Raw genomic sequence first — 11,002 nt, forward strand, 5'->3', positions numbered from 1 at the left:
GCGGGGGCGGGTTCGGGGGCGCCCATAAGTAGGGGCCCGGGCGGCGGCCACCGCCCTTCTTCGCCGCACGCCCCAGTGGTCGCGCTCCGCTCCCGGATTACAAAGCCCGCGCCGCCGTCGCTATGAGCATCAGCACGAAAAACTCCTCGTACCGCCGCATGTTCGGCGGGAGCAGCCGCCCCAGCACCGGCACCCGCTACATCACGTCCAGCACCCGGTACTCGCTGGGCAGTGCCCTGCGGCCAAGCAGCGCCCGGTACGTGTCCGCCTCGCCCGGCGGTATGTACGCCAGCAAGACGACGTCGGTGCGGCTGCGGAGCAGCATGCCGCCCATGCGGCTCCACGACTCCGTAGACTTCTCCCTGGCCGACGCTATCAACACGGAGTTTAAGGCGAACCGCACTAATGAGAAGGTTGAGCTGCAGGAGCTTAATGACCGCTTCGCTAACTACATCGACAAGGTGCGCTTCCTGGAGCAGCAAAACAAGATCCTGCTGGCCGAGCTGGAGCAGCTCAAGGGCAAGGGCACGTCCCGCCTGGGTGACCTCTACGAGGAGGAGATGCGGGAGCTGCGGCGACAGGTGGACCAGCTCACCAACGACAAGGCACGCGTGGAAGTGGAGCGGGACAACCTCGCCGACGACATCATGCGGCTGCGGGAGAAGTGAGTGTGCCGGGGGGACGCGGGTTCGGGCTGCCGGTGCCTCCCGCTGCTTCCCCCTGCCTCCCCTCCCCGCCCTGTCCCCTGGCGTGGAAGCAGCCCTTGAGCATCCCTAGCGGCACCGGGCCGGCGGGAGGCTGGGTGGGGGGGATTTGGGCGACCCCCGCTCCCTCCTCACCACTGTCTTGCCCCTTCCAGGTTGCAAGAGGAGATGCTTCAGAGGGAGGAGGCCGAGAACACCCTGCAGTCTTTCAGACAGGTTAGCAGTGGTGGAGGAGGGAGGGGCCCGAGGAGGTGGTGGCTGTGCCTGGGGCGGAGGGTGGGAGTGCAGGAGTTTGCTTTCCTTGCACAAAGAGATTCCGTCAGTTCTCACGCAAGCCCTCCGTGTTTTCTTTAGGGGGATGCTGCGGTCTGAGGGGAGGGGAGGGAAACTATTGTCCTGCTTTATCCAAGTCTAGCCCGTTTTACAAAAACCGCCCCGACGTGGAATCACTTTCCGATCCAATAAAAGTGAAAGGGGGCCATCTGCTCGCTTGGCTGAAGGGTATTAATGGTTTCTATGGGATTCACCGTGGAATGCAGATACGGGCATTATGGCAAGTGTGGTGGCAGCAGATTGAAATAATAGATCCCTTTGTGTCGGAGGGGAGGGCGCAGTGGGCTGCATTCTTACTAAATGTGTAATGGTGTGGGCATATTTCTAGGGAAATGTCTATTATGGTCCAGTTTTTGTACAAAGCAGAACTCCTTTTTGATGAATCACTGGTCAGTGCATTACTGGGCAACAGTTTCAAATTTAAGGTTTTTCATGTGGGTGTTGTCTGCTGACAAGAAGTAGACAATATGTTCCGTGGGGTGAGGTCTCAGGATTGAGCCTGCTTCCTCTGGGTGTCCATTAAGAACATGGAATTTAATCCTCTGTAAAACAAAGATGTTAACCTAAGAAACAAGTTATGTTAGAGTTTAGTCTTTGTAGGATGCTGTGATGTTACCCAGATAAAGTAAAACCTACATGACAACCAGAAACAACTCTGCAAACAGTGTTTGAAAATTCTTAAGCTCAAGTTTTCACTTGTGCAAAACCAGCTTTCAACTTAGATTAAGCCTTGTTTGGACTAGGAGATATTTAGGAATGTGCCTTCTCAAAACAAGGTCTCTTCCCTAAAACTGCTGGTGTAAAACAGCATTGCTAGCATTCTTCCAGACTGGAAGTGACTGCCCATATCTCTAGGCAGCTGGGTACAGGCTGACTTTGTCCCAGAGCTCTTCATAGGCATTAATAATAATAATAAGTACTTGATTGTCAGCATTTTCCTGGGAAAGGCTTTTGACTGCGGTATGATTATAGTCCTTGAAAGAGAGCAGGTGTGTTCATGAGATAGTGTGGGGAAACTGAAACACCTATTCCCATTCAGAGCCTGGGAATTCAGTCTCCACTGGCGTTCTGAGGACAGAAGTTTGAAACAACAGTTTTGAGATGCTACCTTAATTTAAGCTTCTGGGGTTTTTTTGAGTGCTAAGACAATTTAATATAGTGTGAAGTTCTATGAAGGAGAATTTAGCTTAAGTTTTAGAGAACCTCATCTACTTTGATTCATTGCTGAATTCAGTTGAAGGATCAATTGACTTAAGCTTGGCTTTTAAATGATATTTCATATTTAATTGGTGCATTCTAGGCATGTCTGTATTTCAAACCAGTTGAATGTTATGAAGGCTGTAGGCTTTAAAGTGAACTTGGCTTGGAGCACATACCCCACACTCATTATCCAGCTCTTCCGTGTACTTTGGGAAGGGGTCATTCAGCAGCTCAGCCTCTAGCAGATGTGTGCATGCATGACAGTCAGAATTGGATCCATTTAACCTCCTGAGCTGTAGCTTGTGCATAAGAAATGTGAATCATTGTCTATGGAAACTCTACACTAAATCTACTCTTGACATAACCAGTGCGTGCTGGTGTGCTTGATTTGAACATCAGTCATACCTCATTTTTCCTTACTGGCAAGGGGGGAGTTAACATGCAGGTTTTGAAACCTAAATCTGTTTCAGTGAAAGTGAAATTAACTTCCTAGAACACTGAAGCTGAAATATCCTGTTGTGCTTTCCATTTTAAAGAAATGTGCAGCTCTTTATTAAATCATTATATTTTTCCACTGGAAAGTTGTATAGATTTGGAACACTTCAGCAGGTACTTTGCTGATCTGAGGTACCATCAAAGCTACTTTTTACTTGATGGAACAGTTGTGTACTTCAGTATTTTAAAATAAAGAATGAATATCTGAACTTAAGCTTTTATTTCCAAAAAGCTGCCTGTTTCAGAGACGGTTCAGCTCATATGTACTGAATTTTAATTTATTTTTTCTGGGCAAAGATGTGATTTTACTCATGTGCTGAGGGACATACAGCATAAAATAAACGTGGAGGTTCAGTGAGTACTTGTGGTGGCCGGTTAGCCTGTGGTACAAGGGACAGAGAGTTCCTTTGGGGCAGGACAAGCATCACAGTTAGTGAGAATGTTATTTACTGCAACTTTGCCAGCTAGTCCAGCAGCAAGGAATAGGTCCTGAACCTGTGACAAGACTAACAGGAGTTAGTCAGGTCCTGGCTAACAGGAGGTTTGTCTGAGGTAAAAATGGATGCTCAATCCTGCAAACTGTGTGGCTTGCATTGAAGAATCTCCTAGAATAAAATCAGTGCATATTCCAACTGTATGTATCTATAACTTGTACTTGTTTGTTCAGGCTACAAGTAGCTTATTCGTTTGTGTGGTTCTCCATACATCTGGGCACTATTGAAACACTGAATCTTAATGATAGGGAATATATAAATGATAGCATATAGTAAAGTACATACCACATATTGTAAATGTCTTCAGTTTAAGTTGTTTTCAGTTTACCATAAGGTCCTAAAATCCTGTAGCTATTCTGTTGTTACAAAAAAAATTAATAGCCTTCAGGGTGAAGATTTCTTTAAAATCCTCTAGAAAATTTTGGATGTCTGGCCAATTGTGTAAACATTTTGGGTCATAGCCATGTAATTTTCTGCTAGAATGATCTTGAGGGGTTTTGGGGGGAGGAGAACAAATTAATTAGGAAATTCTTTCCCTGAACTGAAAAACGGTCCTGATATGAACTGTGGGTGTAAAACTCGAATTGATAGAAAAGTTATGGAATGACACATGAAAGGAGTGTTTTGCTGGATAAAGTAAACAGAATAATTCTTCTGGAGCAAGGACCTTACCCCAGAGTAGGAGTGATCCAAGGAAGGGCTTTCTAGGAGTCTAAAGAAAACACTCCTTTTTTCAAAAGTGCCATAATAAAGAGAGCTGCTGATCAGGAATGCTTATGCTTTGGGCAATCCAAAATAGCTTTAGAGTAAGCTGTGAGAACCTGATATGTTAATACCCTGTGAGCACAAGCATGTGGCTGTGTATGTAAGTAGTGTGAAAGGAACAATCTTCCCCTTTGCAGACTGAATGCCCTACACATTCCAAATGCAGAAGGTTCCCATTCAGTGTTTAGTCTTAAGTTATGTTGTTGAACTAACTCAAGCTGCTCCCATGTAACATTCATGATGTGTCTTCTGTTATGCTCTAAATGAATTTTTGCTGTTGATTAAGACTATCTCAGTCCACCAAAAGGTGGAGTCTTTGCCAGCAACTGTGAGGGTGTAGGCAATGATGAGTAGCTCAGTTTGTTTATGCTCATACCTTCTTTTTCTCAAGGGAGATCTGTTGACCTGCATGAAGTAAATGCTGCAGTTCCTATACGTACCTCACCAGCTTTACAAGTATGCTCTAAAACTGTGATCTGTGGACTTAAGGAACTCTGTCCTTGGTCACCAAGGAGTTCCTAAGTTAAGCCCACTGATAGGCATGAAGGCACATGTGTTGCACTTTTAAGACCCACTGAAAAGTGGAAGTTTGCAAATTGCAAGACTAACTCTTTTTCAGTGTAGTCAAGCTAGAAGTGCTTGCTGCTGACTTCTGACTCAAGTACTTGCAGGATTTACACCCACCATGATCTGTGTGCTCTAGATCATGCTTAGCAGCATGTCAGCAAAAATGATGTGATCAACATAAGTGGTATGGTTTGCAAATTCACAGTGAAGGTGTATATATTCGTTTAAGGCTGGGGTAGGAGATGGCAAAAAGGTTTTTTTACAGCTTTTGATTTCCTGTTGTCTTGCCAGAAAGCTCAGATGTAGCATCAGTCTGTATGCTGCTGAACTTGCTGTAAGACTTTTCTACATCCGTTTTGTAAGATTATGAATCGTTCTCTCTCATCAGGATGTTGACAATGCCTCTCTGGCACGTCTTGATCTTGAGCGCAAAGTTGAGTCCCTGCAAGAGGAGATTGTCTTCTTGAAGAAGCTTCATGATGAGGTAAGCTGAGAAACAAGGTCTGTGTTCAGATGCAGACTGTCTAGCAAGGAAGCTTTTTGCTGGTTCTGTCCCAGAGTCTCCACCTGTGTATGATCTGTGTGCTTTTGTGCAATAATGTTGAGTGTCTGCTTCTCTCTAAGGAAATCCGAGAATTGCAGGCCCAACTCCAGGAACAGCACATCCAGATTGATATGGATGTTTCTAAGCCTGATCTTACTGCTGCCCTGCGTGATGTTCGCCAACAGTATGAGAGTGTTGCTGCTAAGAATCTTCAGGAAGCTGAAGAATGGTACAAGTCCAAAGTAAGTAAAATGCATCAGGCACTGGAACTAATTGTATGTAACAGCTTTGCTGTAGCACTTGCTGTTCCCTCAGTTGCTCTAATGGACATGAACATAACCATGACACAAAGTCTTTTTTTAAATCCTAGTCTGGGAGGGGTACAACTGAAAACATTTTGTGCCGTAACTACAGCATCAAAGTAATGGGCGCGCATTGGCAGTCTTCCCTGTGCTTGTACCTGAAAGCAGATGTTGGATGAAGTACTGGAGAGATGAGTGAAAAAATGATGAAAAGATGGGAAATGTACAGGGTGGGAAAACAAGTATGAAAGTTTGCCATGAGTTCTAATATAACAATTAGAAATAGGCATTTTAAGAGTAATGCTAATGTTTAAGCATTTCAGGTGCTAATCCTTGTAATACCTTCAGTTGCCCTCAACTGCTGTGTCCGCAGAAAGTCTCTTTCACCATTTCTGTTGAAGGGTTATGCTAACCAGACTGGGGCTTTCCAGTTTGCAGATCTCTCTGAAGCTGCTAACAGGAACAACGATGCCCTGCGCCAGGCCAAGCAGGAAGCCAATGAGTACCGCAGACAGATCCAGTCTCTCACCTGCGAAGTCGATGCTCTTAAGGGAAGCGTAAGTAGAAGACAGCAGTTGTTCTTCTTCACTGCAGCTTTAAGCACTGCACTGCAGTTTAACTGTGAATTTGGATGTGAATGCAGGTCATCTGCTGTGCAATTCAGCAGTGTATTAGTACTTTTGAAAAGGATGCTATGGGCTCAATTTGTTTGCATGCACAACAGTGCACTGGCTAGATTGATACACTGAACTAGTCTTACTAAAGCTGTAAACAATGAGTTCATTCTCTTGATATACTATTCACTGTTTATTTAGCACTTTCTGAAAGTGTTTATGCCTTGTCTGTGAGGTACAGCTAAAGTTATAAAAAAAACCTTCAGGAGCAGTAAAATGTGCAAATTCTGCTGTTGCTAGAACGTGACTGCCTTAAGGACAGGATTGAAATGGATGTAACAGTGTTTAGCACACCTGCAAATCTCCTCTAGTAAGGACTGCCTGCATGCTCACTTGAACTGCATGTGTTGGGCTTACTGTAAAGGATGGCTTTGCCACCTAGTAGAGCAAATATGTGGCACACCTCAGATCACGTAGCAGAATAACCCTCTTTGACTTGGCAAAGGGAAGATAAGGATATGACCAATTTGGGACATGTCTGGGGATTTTCAGAAAGTATGCTAATGTAACACAACTTTCCCTTTTTTAAAATGTTAAGGATCTTGAGGGTGGGGAAGAATGACTGAACTGCAGCAGTGCTGGATTTCACTATTCTCTTCCAGAATGAGTCCCTGGAGCGCCAAATGCGTGAAATGGAGGAGAATTTTGCTGTTGAAGCTGCTAACTACCAAGACACTATTGGCCGTCTGCAGGATGAGATCCAGAACATGAAGGAAGAGATGGCTCGCCATCTCCGCGAGTACCAGGACCTGCTGAATGTAAAGATGGCCCTTGATATTGAGATTGCCACCTACAGAAAACTGCTGGAGGGTGAAGAGAGCAGGTAATCCCATGCAGATGCTTTTCTAAAACCAGTAATTACTGGAAGATACTTTATACCCATGTCTGATTTTATCCATTTTTTTTTTTCCTTCAGGATTAACATGCCTATTCCAACCTTTGCTGCTTTGAACCTGAGAGGTAAGCTGTTTCTGCTACTTCAGTTTAGGCAGTTGCTCTATCATTAGCATGAGGGTTCTGGATAGTTCCTTTTATGCTGGTTTTTAAACTTGTATAAGTGCAGTTGGTTTTGAATACTCTTCTTGGATCCAACTACAGTATTTGCAATTATTTAATCTTGGGTGGTAGCAGCTCTTTTGTTCCTGGACACATATTTTTAAATATTGGTACATAGCAAGTAACGAGTTTGGATACCTGCTGAAAGTGCTTTAAGGGACACAGAGAGAACATGTAGAAGACCTGGCTTATACTAAATAGGATTCTGAAAGTAGACACTAAGATCTGTTACACCTCATTTCTTTGAGGGGGCACTTCATCTAGACTATTGGTAATAATAAATCTTCTTCTGCAGAAACCAACATTGAGTCTCAGCCAATGGTTGACACTCACTCAAAGAGAACACTTCTAATTAAGACCGTCGAAACTAGAGATGGACAGGTTGGTGGTAACTTTCAATTTTATTTCTATGACAGCTGGTTACCTTAAATTCTTAAGTTTGTCTACTGCTTACTGCAGCTTGTACGTGGTAGTAAGTATTGAGTAGAACAGCAATTGGCACTCCAGGCTGTGTGACGGAACATGTAGGTATAGAAAACAGGATTATCTGGAAAAAATCAAAATTCATCTGATAGTAAAACCTTAAGTTGCTGACTGTTACTTGTGTATTGATTATTTAAGTTCAGCTGACATGTGGCAGGAAACACAGGTACTTTACTTGCCTAGGATACGATGCTGTTGTTAGTGTAAGTAAATAAAACTTAAATTATTTCTGTATGCTATTTACAAACTAGAATTTCTCATAAGTGAGAGCTGATACCTGCTTGTTCACATTTTGGAAGTTTGGATGTTCCACTTCTAACTCTTAAAAAACCCACAGCAATCTTCCTACTAAAACTTAATGCAAGTGTTTGTTTTTCATTAGGTTATTAATGAAACTTCCCAGCATCATGATGACTTGGAGTAAAGCTGAAGTGACGATGCATACTTACTAAAGGAGAAATTCTTACCAGCAAGATTGAAAAAGTCCATGTCTTAAAGGAAGAAACAGCTTTCAAGTGCCTTTCTGCAGTTTTTCCATGAGCGCAAGATGATTATGCTAGGAAATAGGTCTTAGATCTTACAAACTGACTCCCCCTGAAGGATTAGAGTTTACAATGGAGCCTAGTTTACAAATAGCAATATCTTGTGCTGCAATACTGTTTTTAAGTATCTGAATTCAATAAAACTGCTTTTTCCAGCACAGTATGAGCAACCTGTCGCTACTTCAATAAATCTTTGGAAAATGGCTCTTGATGTGTTCTAATTTGTTAACTTCATGAGTTTCTGGAAAGCCATAACAACATAATGCTGGAATTATTATACAGTTGACATCTCTAGTACTGGCTGTGTGGAATGCTGTTTTTTCAGTTTAACTAGATAAACTGTCTTACTCACTGCTTAGGTTTTGGAACCAATTAAAATGGATTATAACTGGCAGATGCATAATGTATTATGATATTTCTTATCACTTGAATAAAATACTTCAAGCTAATAAAAATTAATCTTGCTTCCATATACTAGTTAATGCAGTTACTAAATGTCAGAATGCCTGAAGTACCTTAAAACTTGGCTTTCTAAAACACAGTAGTTATGTAGCAGAGAAATAGTTCATGTGAGCCCTTATCTCAGACAGCACCTTGCAAAGTTAACAGCTGACTTGGTGCATTAACTTATTTTTCCAGGAAAAACTAGTTCCCAAAGGCATGTTGGTATTACAGAAGCTAAATGAAGGCTTTGCCCGGAGTGGGGGTTAGGAGAGACTAACTTGCCTTTTTGCTGACAATTCCAGTATTTAAACCCCTTTTACAAAAGGAGAGCCACCATGCTTGGTGTTCTCTGCTGAACATCAGTGTAAATGCAAGTTCCACTCTGCTTTGCCATAAGTCTTCCAGGAAGCAGTAGTGGAAGTCCTCTTTGAATACTTAAGTTTTCTTCTGCAGAGCAGCATACTTGTCAAATTTAAACGCAATAATGACCCGCAGCACAGCCCCATGAAAGTAGCTACTGTGTTCTGTATTACTTCTGTAAAGCCTGCTTTCTGTAACTCTTTTACTGAGGTACAAATTTTCTGGAATGAGTAAATGCAAACTGAAGTTGTTCAGTAAATATGAATAGCATTCAGAGTAAGGGTAGTACTTTCATGTTGTACAGACAATCTTGCTAGCAGTTTGGAACTGATCTGTAAGAAAAACTTACTGTTGTCTCCATCTGACAGGGATGAAAACAATTTACTCCTTTCCCATCCTTATTCTTACCCTTGGTCAAGTGTGTGACTAACTGGATGCAGTGCAGGCACTGGAGGGGGTATGGAGGCAGTAGGACTCTGCTTCTTTTATTCCAGTTGCTGGCAGCACCAGGTTAGGAGTCCTGCAGCCAGGATACTGAAGAGGGAGGTGGGCAGTCCCTGGGGTGTGCTGAAACCCTCTGCAGCTCCAACACACAGGCATCCTGAAACCTGAAGGTGGAGCCTAGGCATGAGGGCAGTGTAGTGGTTTGGTCCAAAATACTCATCACTGTTTACCTGCTGTGAGATAAGAATTAGGAGAAATGCAAAACAGGCACCAAACTTGAAAGAATATAAAGAAGTTTATTAACAGACCTAAAAGGAGAAAAAAAAATTATACCGCCTTCAGAACTCTCCTCCTCCCCCCACCTTCCTCCCTTCTCCCACTGACAATGTAAAAAAGACAACCCTTAAGATGTTCAGTCTGTTTACCACTTCCATAATAACCTTGTTCAGTCCATTTAGAAAGAGAAGTCTCTTCTTGCTCATGCTATGAAAACATTATCACAACGAGACAGCCGCCCACTTCCAAATATTGTTCAGTCCATTTAGGAAGAGGAGTCTCTCTGCCTGCGTGTGAGTCCTTTCCCCCGACTTGCAGCTTTTCCCGCAACTGCTTTCGAGGGTCCACTCTTGAAGTTTTTTGGGGTATAATTTTAAGGTTGAGCCGTTCAGAAACAAAAACAGAGGCCCTTCTCCTTCCCTGGGAGCAAAGGGTCTTCATCATCTTCATCGTTAGGACTATCTCTGGGAGCATCTCTAGGAACTGAGGTTTTCTCCTTTCCCATTTGGAGCAAAAGTCCTCATCTGGTTCATCTCTACGGACTGAGGTTTTCTCCTTTCCCGTTTGGAGTAAAAGTCCTCATCTGGTTCATCTCTCCCTGTCCAAACTTCTCATGAAATTACAGCTGCGTCAGCATCTGCCTATCTCAGCGCAGGTGCTTTTGCTTACGAGTTGAACACTCCACCCCCCATATCTTCATGAAATTACAACAGGATACTCTGGTATATCATAGCTTCACAACAGAATTTCAGCTTTAAGCATCTCCTCTCTCTCTTCCCTCAGGTTTTCAGCTCTTCACAGCAATAAAAGGGTTAATCTCACCTCGGCCTTGCAGCTTTGCAGCTGGAATGTTGAATTTTTCTTATCGCAGTGGAGAGGGGGGAGAGCCGAGCCGCTCCGGCTGCCCACGGCAAGGCAGTGGGGGGGGTTCCATGGCTGGAACAGGTCCATGGCTTCAGGACGGCCGTGGCCCGGCCCGGCCTGGCCCAAGCAGGGCCTGGCCGGGCCCGCTGGCCCCCACACGGGGCCCGCAGCCACCTGTCCCAGCGCCGGAAACGAGAGAGAGCTTGGGGGGGAGTTTGCCTATTCTTAAATGTGGATCACAGAGGTGATCACAACTTTAAGTGGCTAAGAGAATTGTCCATATTCAAACTGGCCAGCTGATAGGTTCTATCAGTTCCCAGAGGAAACTGTAAGCACCCCTTAGCAAGGACGTCCCTTCCAGGGCTATGCTTGCTAACCTATGACAGGCAGTTTACATCTTTGAGCCACCTAGGGAGAAGAGGCTGCTGAAGTTCTTCACAGCAGAAAAGCACCTG

General features: G+C 43.9%; 1 protein-coding gene across 1 annotated transcript; it reads left to right on the top strand.

The window, feature by feature from the left end:
* The first annotated feature begins 44 nt into the window (after positions 1–44).
* On the top strand, positions 45–8,618 carry VIM (vimentin). The gene is made up of 9 exons (XM_032113414.1): positions 45–664; positions 860–920; positions 4,947–5,042; positions 5,183–5,344; positions 5,836–5,961; positions 6,681–6,901; positions 6,995–7,038; positions 7,430–7,515; positions 8,000–8,618. The coding sequence occupies exons 1-9, from the start codon at positions 123–125 to the stop codon at positions 8,039–8,041; spliced, it is 1,380 nt and encodes a 459-aa protein (XP_031969305.1). The 5' UTR covers positions 45–122; the 3' UTR covers positions 8,042–8,618.
* The last annotated feature ends 2,384 nt before the right edge of the window (positions 8,619–11,002 follow it).

The sequence above is a fragment of the Corvus moneduloides genome, chromosome 1 (assembly GCF_009650955.1).
Source record: "Corvus moneduloides isolate bCorMon1 chromosome 1, bCorMon1.pri, whole genome shotgun sequence".
NCBI lineage: Eukaryota > Metazoa > Chordata > Aves > Passeriformes > Corvidae > Corvus > Corvus moneduloides.